Below are 12,636 nucleotides of genomic sequence, written 5' to 3' on the forward strand. Positions count from 1 at the left end.
TCATTAGTCAACTATAAATCATCTGTGTAATCTGTTTTTATACCAGTTTCGTAATTCATTCCACACAGATACACACTGAAACCAACAAGCACAATTATATTGCTGCACAAATATTTATTGTGCAGTTATCGGCTCACAGAATCCTAATGCCTACATCATATATATGAAACTTTCACCAGGTTTCATAATGGCAAATCACAGTTTACTCTAAATAGATTGATTGATGAACAGATTGGTAGATTAAAGGATGCAGGTGAGAAAGCTGTTTTAATAGCAGAGCTTCAGAGGTCCTCAAAAACCTTCCCAAAAGACAACGTCAGTGTGTCCATTGGACCAGTCCCCCAAACTCAGATACTCGGATCGCACCAGAATGTGTGATCCTCAACCAAAGATCCTCCCTTTCGGATGGTCTCAGTGTTCTGTGGGTTGTCGGGTCGCGACCTGCCTCCACGTGGATCATGGTCCAGTGGGGTCCCGATGCATGCGTAAGCTGTTCCAGAACAGTCCATTAGACCATCCCGCTCCACTGCAGGGAGGTGTAGTGGACCGGGGCTGCGGGGCCCCCCGGGGAACACAGCAGGACCGTTTTCTTCACGTTGGAGCCCAGGCGTGCCACGGCCAGAACGTCCACCAGGGGGAGCTGCTCATCCAGAGCCACACACACCGCGATGAAGTGGGCGTGGAAGCGAAGGGGGTCACCTGGACAACCGGAAGACACAACATAACACGGACAAGAAGTTAGGATTTGTGAGACTTGGTGGAGGATAGTGTAGTGGTTTGGGAGTTTGCCTGAGTTACACATCCCAACTGTAGGCAGCCTAGAGCAGGATGCCCCCTTATCCCTTCCTCCTGCTTAAAGGAGACATTTTATACCACCAGGTGTGAGTGTGATTAGCCTTACAGGCTGTTTTGAAAATCTGCCCCATATGACATCACTAGTGGGCGTGTCCACCTAGATCTGTGCTGGATAGATGAGCAACATTTACTTCATTCCACTGGGTAGGCTGGTAGAACGATCTATCCAGCACAGATCTAGGTGGACACGCCCACTAGTGATGTCATATGGGGCAGATTTTCGAAACAGCCTGTAAGGCTAATCACAGTCACACTTGATGGTATAATATGTCTCCTTTAATAACCGGTCACTTTACTGTCCAAACCCTACCTGCCCCTTAATGACCTGTCTCTGTACCGTCCAACCCTTACCTTAATGACATGGATCGGCGTTCACTGTAGGTTACTTTGGATGAAAGTGTTTAGCTAAATAAAAAAGTTGTGCATCTAATAATAGTGATCGTCAGATCAGTGTCTCCAAGGTGAAGCTCCGCCCACCTGGGTAGACCAGGAAGTCTCCGCCGAACTTCCCAGCAGGGGTGATGTAGTATCCTCTCTGCCTCAGGTCCCGGAAAACCTGGAAGCGGCTCTCGGAGCGGGGGGCAATTTGAGAAGAGCCAGGCTGGGCGGCGCTGAGGAGGGTGCGTTCGTCTGAGCAGTGGCTCAGCCCCGCCCGGGCGGTGCGGAGCTGGACGGCCACGGCAGAGCGGGGAAAGACGAAGCTCTGGTCCAGCACCTCCAGGCGCCCAGACACGCCCCCGTCGGGCTGGGACGTCCCACCACCTGCACTTACAGAGGATTCATTTACAGACACTGACGACCCTCTCCCCGTGCCCCTCTCCTCCTCATCTCTCCTCTCCTCCCCCTCACCTCTCCTCCTCCTCCCCCTCACCTCCTCCCCTCTCCTCATCCTCTCCCTTAGCTCCTCCTCCCTGCTTCAGCATAATTTCCATGGTTACTGTGTGGTTTCCGTGGTAACCTTGCTTGGCTCCCCCCATCGCCCTGAGGAGCGCTGACTTCCGTTCCTCCAGGGCCAAGATGCTCTGAGCCTCAAAGCTGCTCCTCTGCTCCTCCTCGTAGCACTCTGTCTGCGCCTGCTGCACCTCTCCTTCACTATTCTGCCAGGGACAACAAAACAAACATACCCAAAGATACACACAAAATATGTTATACACCATTACACAAAACATTCCTACAGTACTAACAAGTATAAATAAACTTAACACATTGGTTGAAGTGATTTTTTTTCATTTTCAATGCTAATCCCTCTGTGGCTATCCATTCAATCCAAGAGCTGCATCGACGTGTAAATTAATATTCCCACATCCACATGCCCTGCCAATTAACCTACCGGTGCAGAACTCTCTAGGTCGTCCCCCGATGCCTGTTTCTCAAGCAGGAGCCGGAGCTCCTCCTGGCCGAGCTGCAGCGGTCGGCCCAGCCGCCCGTTCTGTCTCGGCTGTCGGGGCAGAGCGCCCACCAGGCTGCCAACCACACCTGCCTCCCTGGCCGCCTTGACGTCCGCTGTCCGCCAGACGAGAGCCGTGGAGCCGCATAGATGGATGCCGATGAGCGGATGGGGCCGTCGGCTAGTGCCGTCTCCACCTCCCCCGTCCTGCAGTGGTTCAACCACATGCTGTCCCGGTGTTGAAGTCAACTCGGCGGTCGGCGTCGCATCCATAACCCGGTCCGACTCACCAAGGGCTGGGAAGCCCTTCCCACGTGGTTACCCACCACGCCAAACTCAGGGTTACTTTGTTGTTTTAATCTTTGATATCCCACTTCTTATAGCTACAGATATGTGGTGTTTAAAAACTCAAACAGTGAGATAATAAAGTGATAAATAACTTATTCCTTTCCATTCACAACATGCTCCTTTGAAAGTAGCTCCCGGATGTTTTGGAATTGTCGAAGTTGGAATTGACGTGTGGCACGTCCCGGGAGGGGCGGAGCGTGCCTAAAACCAACACAACCTCGCCGTTATACCGGGCCTCATCGGAGGCCATAACGAACGCACCCAGGCCACGATTAACCAATCGAAGGCAGCGACACAATGATTGACAGTAAAAAGCACAAATGACGGTGCGCCAATACTGAGCATCCAACACTAAAAGACACAGAACATGACACGATAAAAAGAATGAAAATTGCGCCATGTAGTGCGTTATTCACAAACATACTTTTTCAAATATTTGTTCCGTCCTTATCGGTGCAGTTTAATATATTATTTGGTTGATAGTTCTACATATTCATAACATTACTTAAGTCTCGTTTACTTCTGCACTTTGGCTTGATGGCTAAAAGTCTCTCTCTGCCCATCACCATCTTTAAAGTTTATTGTGGTTGACCGTTGAGGAGGAACATGGCAGGCTTGGTCTGGTGTAGCGCAGCTGATGAGGTTTCAGGTTGGGACTCAGAAGAAAACAGACTTCATGAACAAAGAACTTCATTTATTATGAATGAACAATTGAACATAACCGCAATGGTCTTACTCCTCTGTGAACTTGGTGGCAAGGCAGCCCATGATGGTGGGCGGGAGGAGGAATGATGCCGGGCAGGGGAAGGTAAGGAGGAGCAGGAAGAGGTGATGATGATGGGAAGAAGGAGGTGATGGGGAAAGAGGTGATGAAGTCACTCTTACACACACAACACCTCCAATGCCTGCAGTACTTCCTCCTCCTTCTCCAACTTGTCCAACTAGAGGAGATACAAACGGTAAACCTCCATCACTATCCCTCCATCGTTCGGTTTTATCCTTCACTCCCTCCATCATTCCCTCATCTCCATCATCCTGCCACCATTGTGTCTCTCCTCTGACATCCCTCCACAAACCTTTTCTCCTTTATCATCCATACATTCATCCTGACTAAATATGAGATCACGGAATGAAAGATGGTAATTATGTGACAGGGTGACTCACCTGGTTCTTCTGCAGAGTCTTGCCAGATGCCTGCTGCTCCTTCAGCTCTTCGATCGCCTTGAGTTTCTGTGGATCAATCACCCATTTTACTAATCAATCATCATCTAGGTGTTCTCAGTATTTTAGGAGTTCCAACTGGTGTAGGTGTATTGTAAGTGTTTAGTATTCTGAGCGTTGTAAGCGTTCTTATTCTTATTCTAAATCAGTTCCATACCTTCTTTAGGTTCTTGATCTTCTTGTCTGTTTCAGGGTCTCCACAGCTCTCAGCTGATTGGCTGTTGGGATTGGGGGCGGAGTTTGAATGGGGCTCCGCGGCGTCAGGCTTTGCCTCCTTTTTACCAGAAAGAGAAAAAAAAAAAGAGACTTTATAACCAGTAACATCAGTTCCCAGTACAACCATTAAGTAGAATGTTGCACTTGGCAGTTCTTAGTAGAGCCAGTAGAAGACTTGCCTGTTTTGAGGCCTTCTTGGCTTCTCTCTTCTTCTGGTTCTTCAGGGCTGCCTTGGAGACCGGCTGTCTGTCTGACCCAGGCCTCATGTCTTGGGGAGCCTCCTCTTCATGCTACAACAGGTAAGAACAAACTCTTCAACCTGGGAAGACCCACAGGCACCCCTGCCTAAAACACAGCTGGCCTCCCACTTCATCCCATCTCCCTCCACGTATCCATTATTCTAAGCAACAAAGAACATCATCCATCCATCCAGTTAATCAGCCTCTCATCTAATCCCCTCACCAGTTTGGTGCTGGCGGTGGCTGGTTGGTTGCGCATGGCGGGGGGGCGGTAGGCCTGGGTGGTGGTGGGCTGGGTGCTGCCCAGAGGGCTGGGGGCGGCCTGGTACTTCACCGGTCGCTCGGGGAAGGTTCCGGCCGGGGAGGGCTGCCATCGCACCTCCCAGAGCTCTTTCCCTGCCGGCGTCTCCTCCTTGTGGAGCAGGGTGCCGGTGTAGTGCCAGATCTTGTAGCCGTTGCTGACGCGCAGGCGCGGAGAACACGTCGCCGTGACAATGTGCTCCCCGTCAGGGCACCAGAAGAAGTGGGTGGAGTCCGGCACCTGGGGCTTAGACACCTGATTGGAACGGAGGCAGTGAGTAGGTTATAGACACATCCTTTCATGGTCTCCTACTCTCCTTTTTCCCGGTAAAATACACTGGGATAACATTTCAGGCACTGCTAGTAATTTTTGACAATTCACACATGCAACTTAGTTTAGAAAAATGTCCTTCTTGCGCCCGTTCCCACATGGCATAGCAATGTTGGAATAGATTGGCGGAGGCACAGTCCAGCAGATGGCAGTAAGGCAACACGATGGCGGTAATGCAAAGGAGCTCCGTATTTCAGAATCTTGTTTGCAAAACTAAAATCTGTATCAATATCGTTATTGGACCATAAAGCATCAACCAGTCGCTGATTTAATTACACTATCATGACAGCGGATATCATCTAATACCTCATTGCTGGGAGACAAATGTCCACCAATCACTGTCGATTGTTTTGCTCGCTCCAAGCAAGAGCGTCACTGCCTTATCATCAGTGAAAATCTGAAATTTGCCATTTTTTGGTACAGCATCCAAGCTCTTTCATGTTGCAACTCCCCACATGACCCCCTCCCACAGGCTCCTCCCCATTAGGCTCCTCCCTCATAGGCCACTACCATACCTGTTTGTATTTCTTGACATCCCAGACCTCCATCTGACCCCGAAGGTTTCCAAAACCAGCCAGCACCAGGATGTTGCCCTGGGGACTGATCACAACAAGCAAGAGCTGTTAGAACCAGTTAACACCATTCGAGACCGGTAAGAAACAATCTGAATCTTTCCAAACCAGGTCACACCAGACAGAAACATTTAGAACCAGTCGAATCCAGTCAGAATCACATGAAGTAAATCGGAAGTGTGATTAAGTGGTTAGAACCTGTTTGAGGTGGTCCAATAAATTTGAACCATCATCTGTGGAGAGTTGTCCGGGATCTGACCTGTAGTAAGCAGCGTTGCGTGGTCCGGTACCGAAGTCAAACACGGGGTCACACTTGAGGTTGTAGACGGTGGCCTTGGCCGGCATGAAGCCGTAGACCACGCAGAACTCCGTGGAGGTTGGGCTCCACACCACGTCGTAGATGGGCCCGTTCTTCGCTGTTCGCAAAAACCCAAGACAACTGCTAGAGAAGCACTGCGCAAACTAGCATGCTCGTTCTGTCTCATTTACATTGTTTGACGTCACCTGTGAGGGGGGGATGTTAGTGGGCGATGAGGTCATGTAGGGCGATGAGGCAATGTGGAGGGCAATGTCATCACGTTAAGCGCGAAGACGTGTAGGGTGATGATACGTGTCGGGTGATGAGGTTACGTGTCGGGTGATGAGGTTACGTGTCGGGTGATGAGGTTACGTGTCGGGTGATGAGGTTACGTGTCGGGTGATGTATGTGTACGCGCCGACACCGTGCGCAGGGCGGTGGGGGGGGCCGTGTACTCACGTAGTTGAACAACAGCGCCCTCTCCTTTGATGTCGAGGTAGTGCAGATTCTGTTCTCCGTAGTATGAAGCTCCTGACTTATCAACATCCACGCTGGCCGTCACCAGCACTGCAGTGCCTGAACACACAGACACACGCACGCACGCCGCTTAGGGAGTTGGGGAGGTGAAACAGAGAGAAAGACTAAAGGGGTTGGTTGCAGGGACAGACGGGTGGTTGGAAGGTTGTTTAGACAGACAGGTAGAGGGGTGGACCATACAGACAGACAGACAGAGGTTCACCCAGATAGAGACGGCAGTCCGGACAGACTGTAGTCCAGACAAGACCGATGGCAGTCCAGACAGACTGTAGTCCAGACAGACTGAGCGAAATACAGCTAGAGGTTAGTCCAGACAGACAGAAGGACAGACGGGTAGAGGGTTGTCCGGACCTTTTTTGTTCCATTCCATTGAGACTCGGTCGGCCTTGAAGAAGCTCTTGTTGGCCAGGGCGGCGCTGGGCCCACCAAAGTTGGGGTACTGGTAGATACGCACAAAAGAGGGGGCTCCCTTGCTGCCCGGTACGCAGACCGCCACCTGCAAGAATACAACACCACATCCTGAACCCCTGGGCACTGAACCCCAAAGTCTCTAGTGCAGAGGTCCAGGTGTGCCTGGGGGATTCAACCTGTGATACTACTTTGGGATGTTGGGGGGGGGGGGGGGTACCTTGCTGGGTTGAGCTCCTGGAGACAGGATGTAGTCCGACACCTTCTGCATGTGAAGCTTGTTAGCGATGGTGTCTGAAAACACAAAACTGAGTCAAACAGACAGAAAGAGACATACAGATACGAGGATCTCAGACAGACGGAGAGACAGTATATATATCAGACAAGACAGATTGTGCATGAGGTTCTTACTGAAGTCGTTATTTTCAAAGAAGTGCAGCTCATTGTTGACACTCCTCACAGCAAGCTTCTCATCTTCAGACCAGCAGGGAGACCTTAACACACACAAACACAGACGCATGTGTGAGCATACTAGTTCCGTTAGCTTCAGTGTCATACCATGCTAGTCCCGTTAGCCCCAGTGTTTGAACATGCTAGTCTCATTAGCCCCCGGTCTCACCAGCCCTCAAGCTTCTTCTGGTACAGCGATTTGAGAAGTGCCCCTGTCTGGACGTCCCACAGCTGGAGGTTAGAGTCTCCCTGGGGGTTATCTGCTGTCGCTACACACACACACACACACACACACACACACAAGAGTTGCTGTGGGTCAAGATATCGATGACATCAGGGAGCGGAGCAGCTCTAGGAGCTAGGATGGGACATCAGACGTACTGCTGTATGGTTGCCAGGTAACCAGGATGGTGTTCAGAGGAGAGAACTGGAGCATCGTTGTTTTAGGAAGATCCAACGTCTGCAGTACCTCACTGTCCTTTGACCGGAGCACACTGACCCTGAGAGAGACAAAGGTAGAGAGAAGGCAGTTAACAGACTGACAGACGGGTTGACAGGTAGACAGACGGGCAGGTGGAGAGTCGGACGTTCAGTCAGAGCTACAGTGTGTGGAGCAGACGGGGCATGCGGGCCTCTTACTTCTGTCCGTTGCCCCAGCCGAAGAGACTGCCATCTTTGCTGAACGACATGACCCGGCCCTGACGAGGGTCTCTGGGGGAACACACACACAGGGGGGAGTCAGACAGTTGGACAGACAGCCGAGATGTGAAGGACAGACAGGTAGGCAACAGGAGAGCTATAAGGACCTGGGGAAGGCAGGGTCATCCTTGCAGACTGGAACTCCCTGCAGCATTGAAGTTCCATCTGACCCACGAACTGAGGAGGAAACAAAGCACTCTGGTTACCTCACTAACTAACTCACTACACAGCACTCTGGTTACCTCACTAACTAACTAAACAGTACTAGATGTACGGACCTCCAAATGTTGGATACCTGTAGACAAATGTCTGGTAAGTGGATAACTTACCGGACACTTTTGACTATTTAGCCAGATCAAACCGGATGTTTAGAACAGAACCTTCAGTTGATGGTTAAATGAAGAGTGACTAACTTAACTGAGACTCTTTTACTATTTAACCAGATCAAACTATAAGTTTAGAGCAGGATCGCCGAATGACGGTTGGCTACCAGTAGACAAACCTAACGTACCCGACTCTTAAACCAGTAGTTTAGAACGGAAGAGTATCTAGAGTGGATTAACCTGCCATGTGTCACATGGACCACAGTCCGGATCCCGCCACATGACTGCAGCAAGTCGATCTCCTGACTCTCTTCCCCTACCCAGGCACCGCTACCGCTAGCCGGGCTCCACACCACAACATATCACTACATCGGAAAATTGAAGGTGTATAAATGTGTGTTTTAGAGACCTGCGAGCATGGGGGCCGCCATGTTGACTGTACCGGAAGCAGAACCGTGTGGAATGGACGCGCAGAGAAAGGGGGCGTTTCATTCTTTGCCACATCGGCAAAAACTATAAAATAGATAATTTATTACAATTCAATATGAAACTAAGTTATTGTCTTTGTTCTAAAAAATAATGTAATAATTTAAACGGTGTTAAAAATGTGTTCTTTTTTTATTTAAATATAGACTTGAAATATCTTTACTGTTTTGCTCGTTTTGTTTGTTGTGTTTTTTTTGTATTTTTAGGATATGAAAAATTAACAACAGAATCGCACTCGTATTTAAAACCGGTTGATAAACATTATGTTGAATAGTCATTTGAAAGTACAAAAGGCGTCAACTATACAAAGTGTGTGTTGTGGATTCTCCGAGTGACACGACCACAGACGGTGGGCGGGGCTTGGAGTGTAGACGTATACAAGTTGGAGTCCGCGAAAGGCCTCTTGTCTCTCTTCCTCAAGTCCTCTCCGCTCGTCCTCAACATCTCAACTACTTCAACAACTATTCGTTTTCAACCATGGTGGCTAAACAGAGGATCCGGATGGCCAACGAGAAGCACAGCAAGAACATAACTCTGAGGGGGAATGTTGCCAAGTCCACGGTAGGTTACAATGCATCCACGGTATGTGACAATATACCAACGGTAGGATAAGAAGCATTCAGGGTGGGTTCCAATATTTCCAAAGCTAGTATGAGCTAGATCAAGTTTATATGTAAACTGCTTGTTTCAATCTTGGTTATATTTAATGTGCTGCCAATGTGTGATTAAGTGAAAAAAACTGAACGGAAACTGCTTGAATACTAATTAGTGTGTGTGTGTGTGTGTGTGTGTGTGTGTGTGTGTGTGTGTGTGTGTGTGTGTGTGTGTGTGTGTGTGTGTGTGTGTGTGTGTGTGTGTGTGTGTGTGTGTGTGTGTGTGTGTGTGTGTGTGTGTGTGTGTGTGTGACGTGTATGTGTGTAGAGGAATCTCGGGGATGATAAAGGTGTGGTTGGACCCTGGTTGTTGGCCCTCTTCATCTTCGTGGTGTGTGGATCAGGTATGTCATCTTTCATAACATTACAACACTAAACTATTTCTATCAAAACAATGGGAAAATACTTGTATAGTAGTTGCATGGCTAAAGTTTGTGTGTGTGTGTGTGTGTACAGTGTACTTTGTATGCGTGTGTGTGCCTGTTGACAATCTGAAGGTGAAGGTCCACCAGACTATCAGCACACATTTGGCTTGTTGTCATGGCGACTTCAGCTGTACTATATGCGATGTGTGTGTGTGTGTGTGTGTGTGTGTGTGTGTGTGTGTGTGTGTGTGTGTGTGTGTGTGTGTGTGTGTGTGTGTGTGTGTGTGTGTGTGTGTGTGTGTGTGTGTGTGTCGTTGACCATGTTGTGTTTGTGTGTCAGCCATATTCCAGATAATCCAGAGCATCCGTATGGGGGCTTAGAGTGACCTCAGCTCTTGGCGGGGAGGCCATGGTGGTGACCAAAGGATCCTGGTTCTCTAATTCATGTTGAATTTACATTTGTACACACCTTCCCGTCGCCATGGTTACGCCAGACCATGATATTCCAAAGACTATGGGGGTTCAAGGAAAGTTCTCCCAAAATCAACTTGATTATCATCATCGCCGTTGTCTTCTTCATCATCATCATCGTCGTCGTCATCATCATCATCATCATCATCATCAATGTCTTCGCCACCATCATCATCTTCTTCATCTTCATTCCCTGAGGTCACTGGGACCTGGAGCTGCGAGCAGCTGTTCCACAATGCTACGACACGTCATGTCAAACCAAATCCTGTTTTTTGTTTCAACAGTAAATGACAATACATCATGTGAATTGATGACGTTGAGTGAGAAGGAAGTGATGACGTAATAAAGGTTCACATTGCTGCCCTGTTCTCTTCCTCTTTGTTTTGGATGTCAAAAAAAACATTTCGGTTTTTAAAAGTAGACCAACATACTTTACCCATGGCAGCCAAACTGAGAAAACTACAGTCAATATCAGTGGTCTGAGCTATTAGTATTTAAACATTTAGATTCTTAATATTTATCACTCAAAGAATGCATCCAGTGAGTAGAAAGGTAGCTATTAACAAAAACACACATTGGTCAAAGATTAAGGATCAGCTGTTTTAACCCTTGGTCAACGAAACGGTCATTGATAGCATGTTGTCTCAAATTCTGATGCAATCAGACTACAGGTATCTCTCCTACAGGTATCTAAAGTCAAGTAATAATATTAAATCGAACGACTGGATGTCCCTTTAATCACATCGCGTTCGAAGCCCACTTGTCAGAAGGACCGCCTTTTATTGTGAGATATTGCTGTAACTTTGAGATGTATCAGCAGATTATGTACACACCGCCTCCTGGTGGTGATATATTATAAAGCACGATAACATAACATTTTATGTATTCAAAGCTTATTACGTGAACGATAGCTAAATATTTAGCTTTAAATCATTAAGAAGATAATTATGGCGAACTCTATTGTTGCTTTTAAGATAGTATGATTAGGTTAACTTGGAGCGATGATGTATTAAATATATGTTATATATCATAATCCATAGTGTGAAATAGTGGAAAAGTTGACAGGAGACGCACCAGTGGATAAGGTTTATTTTATGAATGATTCAGACCTGATGGAGTACTCCTCTTGACACGCCCACATTCGTATAAACCTTTACACACACCCCTTTACCACAAGCCACACCCACTCTGCAGGACATATTTCACACACTGTAACACACACACACACCCACAACCAGTGTATCACGCACACACACAGTTCCACACTAACACACACAAAAACTAAAAACATACACACACACACACACACACACACACACACTCTCTCTTTCTCTCAACTGTTCTGCTCGGGCTTTAGCCGGACGGCCCATGAGTTTGCGGAGACTGCGTTGCCATGGTGATGCAGGCGGCAGGTGTAGACCCCCTCTGTGAATTGGGAGGCGAGGAGACGGAGGTCGCGACCTTTCATCACCATGTGACCCGGGACCGAGGACACAAGCTGTTCCCCGTCCTTAAACCAGCTGGGAATAGTTAGAGAACTAGTTATACCAGTAAACCAGTATAACCGTTAACCAGTGCTACTAATGCCGCTTTTCCACTGCATGGTACCAGCTCGACTCGACTCGACTCGACTCGACTCGACTCAGCTCGCATTTTTTGCGTTTCCACCGCGAAAACATGGTATCTGGTACCTGAAGTGGCTGCTTTTTCTAGTGCCGCTGTCACGTTAAAATTGTACCGGGGGCGAAAATTGTACCGGCCTACGTCATCAGTTGTTTACATCTTGACAACCTGCCTGGCAACAGACGACGCGATCGTCTGTTGCCGGGCAGGTTGCAAAAAACATTCGGCTCATGTTTCCAAAAGACGAAGTCACATAATACAGATAACGGATCGCTAGATAAAACTTGTTTTTAGTTTATATTTGTATTGTATTTAATTGTTTAATCGAATAGCAACAGACGACGCGGTCGTCTGTTGCCGGGAAACGGGCGATCGCGTCAAATGACGTAGGAATGTTCTTGTACATTCCTACGTCATTTGACGCGATCGCCTCGATTAAACAATTCAATACAATACAAATATAAAGTCAGAACAAGTGTTATCTAGCGATCCGTTATCTGTATTATGTTATTTCGTCTTTTGGAAACATGAGCCGAATGTTGTCGGCAGGTTGTCAAGATGTAAACAACTGATGACGTAGGCCGGTACAATTTTCGCCCCCGGTACAATTTTAACGTGACACCGCCTCGCTCTAGGTTCCAAGCGGCTGAGCCGATGCTAAATGGTGACATCGGCAGACGGCCGGCCACTGATTGGCCAGAGTGTGACGAAGTCACGTGAGCGACATGGCAACCATGCTGGTAACAGCCATAGCAGCGCCGCAGCCAACATATTCCACTTCTTCAACTTCTTCAACATGCCAGCTAATAATAGTAATGTTATCAATGTCCTCCATTGTTGTTATGTGGGTTCTG

The 12,636-nt window shown here is 48.1% G+C and overlaps 4 protein-coding genes across 5 annotated transcripts in view; 1 reads left to right on the top strand and 3 right to left on the bottom strand.

Annotated features, from left to right (window-relative positions):
* Positions 1–22: 22 nt before the first annotated feature.
* On the bottom strand, positions 23–2,759 carry tsen34 (TSEN34 tRNA splicing endonuclease subunit). The gene is made up of 4 exons (XM_056611958.1): positions 2,186–2,759; positions 1,814–1,952; positions 1,333–1,617; positions 23–699 (listed from the first exon to the last, which is right to left on the bottom strand). Exons 1-4 carry the CDS (start codon positions 2,513–2,515, stop codon positions 509–511), a joined length of 945 nt encoding a protein of 314 aa, XP_056467933.1. The 5' UTR covers positions 2,516–2,759; the 3' UTR covers positions 23–508.
* Positions 2,760–3,043: 284 nt separating this feature from the next.
* Positions 3,044–8,652, bottom strand: eif2a (eukaryotic translation initiation factor 2A). 2 transcript variants are annotated; one of them, XM_056611132.1, is made up of 16 exons: positions 8,425–8,645; positions 7,969–8,038; positions 7,802–7,873; positions 7,544–7,662; positions 7,332–7,431; positions 7,124–7,206; positions 6,933–7,006; positions 6,656–6,800; positions 6,227–6,343; positions 5,729–5,885; positions 5,413–5,497; positions 4,490–4,822; positions 4,207–4,317; positions 3,969–4,085; positions 3,755–3,820; positions 3,044–3,531 (listed from the first exon to the last, which is right to left on the bottom strand). In XM_056611132.1, exons 1-16 carry the CDS (start codon positions 8,429–8,431, stop codon positions 3,472–3,474), a joined length of 1,716 nt encoding a protein of 571 aa, XP_056467107.1. In that variant the 5' UTR covers positions 8,432–8,645; the 3' UTR covers positions 3,044–3,471. The 2 variants fall into 2 exon arrangements, with proteins under 2 accessions (XP_056467107.1, XP_056467106.1); XM_056611131.1 differs by having other exon boundaries at positions 3,045–3,531; positions 8,594–8,652.
* A 357-nt stretch (positions 8,653–9,009) lies between these two features.
* On the top strand, positions 9,010–10,542 carry serp1 (stress-associated endoplasmic reticulum protein 1). The gene is made up of 3 exons (XM_056611363.1): positions 9,010–9,231; positions 9,592–9,667; positions 10,029–10,542. The coding sequence occupies exons 1-3, from the start codon at positions 9,148–9,150 to the stop codon at positions 10,067–10,069; spliced, it is 201 nt and encodes a 66-aa protein (XP_056467338.1). The 5' UTR covers positions 9,010–9,147; the 3' UTR covers positions 10,070–10,542.
* A 681-nt stretch (positions 10,543–11,223) lies between these two features.
* The window catches only part of mmp23bb (matrix metallopeptidase 23bb), a 6,942-nt gene continuing 5,529 nt past the window's right edge, over positions 11,224–12,636 (bottom strand). Inside the window, exon 8 of the mRNA XM_056611910.1 lies at positions 11,224–11,679. Within this exon, the coding sequence (XP_056467885.1) occupies positions 11,493–11,679 (187 nt within the window). The 3' untranslated portion in view covers positions 11,224–11,492. The remainder of the gene's footprint in view (positions 11,680–12,636) is intronic.

The sequence above is a fragment of the Gadus chalcogrammus genome, chromosome 16 (assembly GCF_026213295.1).
Source record: "Gadus chalcogrammus isolate NIFS_2021 chromosome 16, NIFS_Gcha_1.0, whole genome shotgun sequence".
Taxonomy (NCBI): domain Eukaryota; kingdom Metazoa; phylum Chordata; class Actinopteri; order Gadiformes; family Gadidae; genus Gadus; species Gadus chalcogrammus.

Bases quoted from the DNA above. Each gene is read 5' to 3' on its own strand.
- tsen34 (XM_056611958.1), bottom strand. From the start codon at position 2,515: ATGGATGCGACGCCGACCGCCGAGTTGACTTCAACACCGGGACAGCAT. The intron at 1,953-2,185 runs GTAGGTTAATTG...TGTCCCTGGCAG, and splicing joins ACCTAGAGAGTTCTGCACCG to AATAGTGAAGGAGAGGTGCA. The intron at 700-1,332 runs GTGGGCGGAGCT...CCGGTTGTCCAG, and splicing joins AGACTTCCTGGTCTACCCAG to GTGACCCCCTTCGCTTCCAC.
- eif2a (XM_056611131.1), bottom strand. From the start codon at position 8,615: ATGGCGGCCCCCATGCTCGCAG. The intron at 8,039-8,593 runs GTCTCTAAAACA...TTTCCTCCTCAG, and splicing joins GGCGGCCCCCATGCTCGCAG to TTCGTGGGTCAGATGGAACT. The intron at 4,086-4,206 runs GCAAGTCTTCTA...TCTGGTAAAAAG, and splicing joins CCAAGAAGGCCTCAAAACAG to GAGGCAAAGCCTGACGCCGC.
- serp1 (XM_056611363.1), top strand. From the start codon at position 9,148: ATGGTGGCTAAACAGAGGATCCGGATGGCCAACGAGAAGCACAGCAAG. The intron at 9,232-9,591 runs GTAGGTTACAAT...GTATGTGTGTAG, and splicing joins GGAATGTTGCCAAGTCCACG to AGGAATCTCGGGGATGATAA. The intron at 9,668-10,028 runs GTATGTCATCTT...TTTGTGTGTCAG, and splicing joins CTTCGTGGTGTGTGGATCAG to CCATATTCCAGATAATCCAG.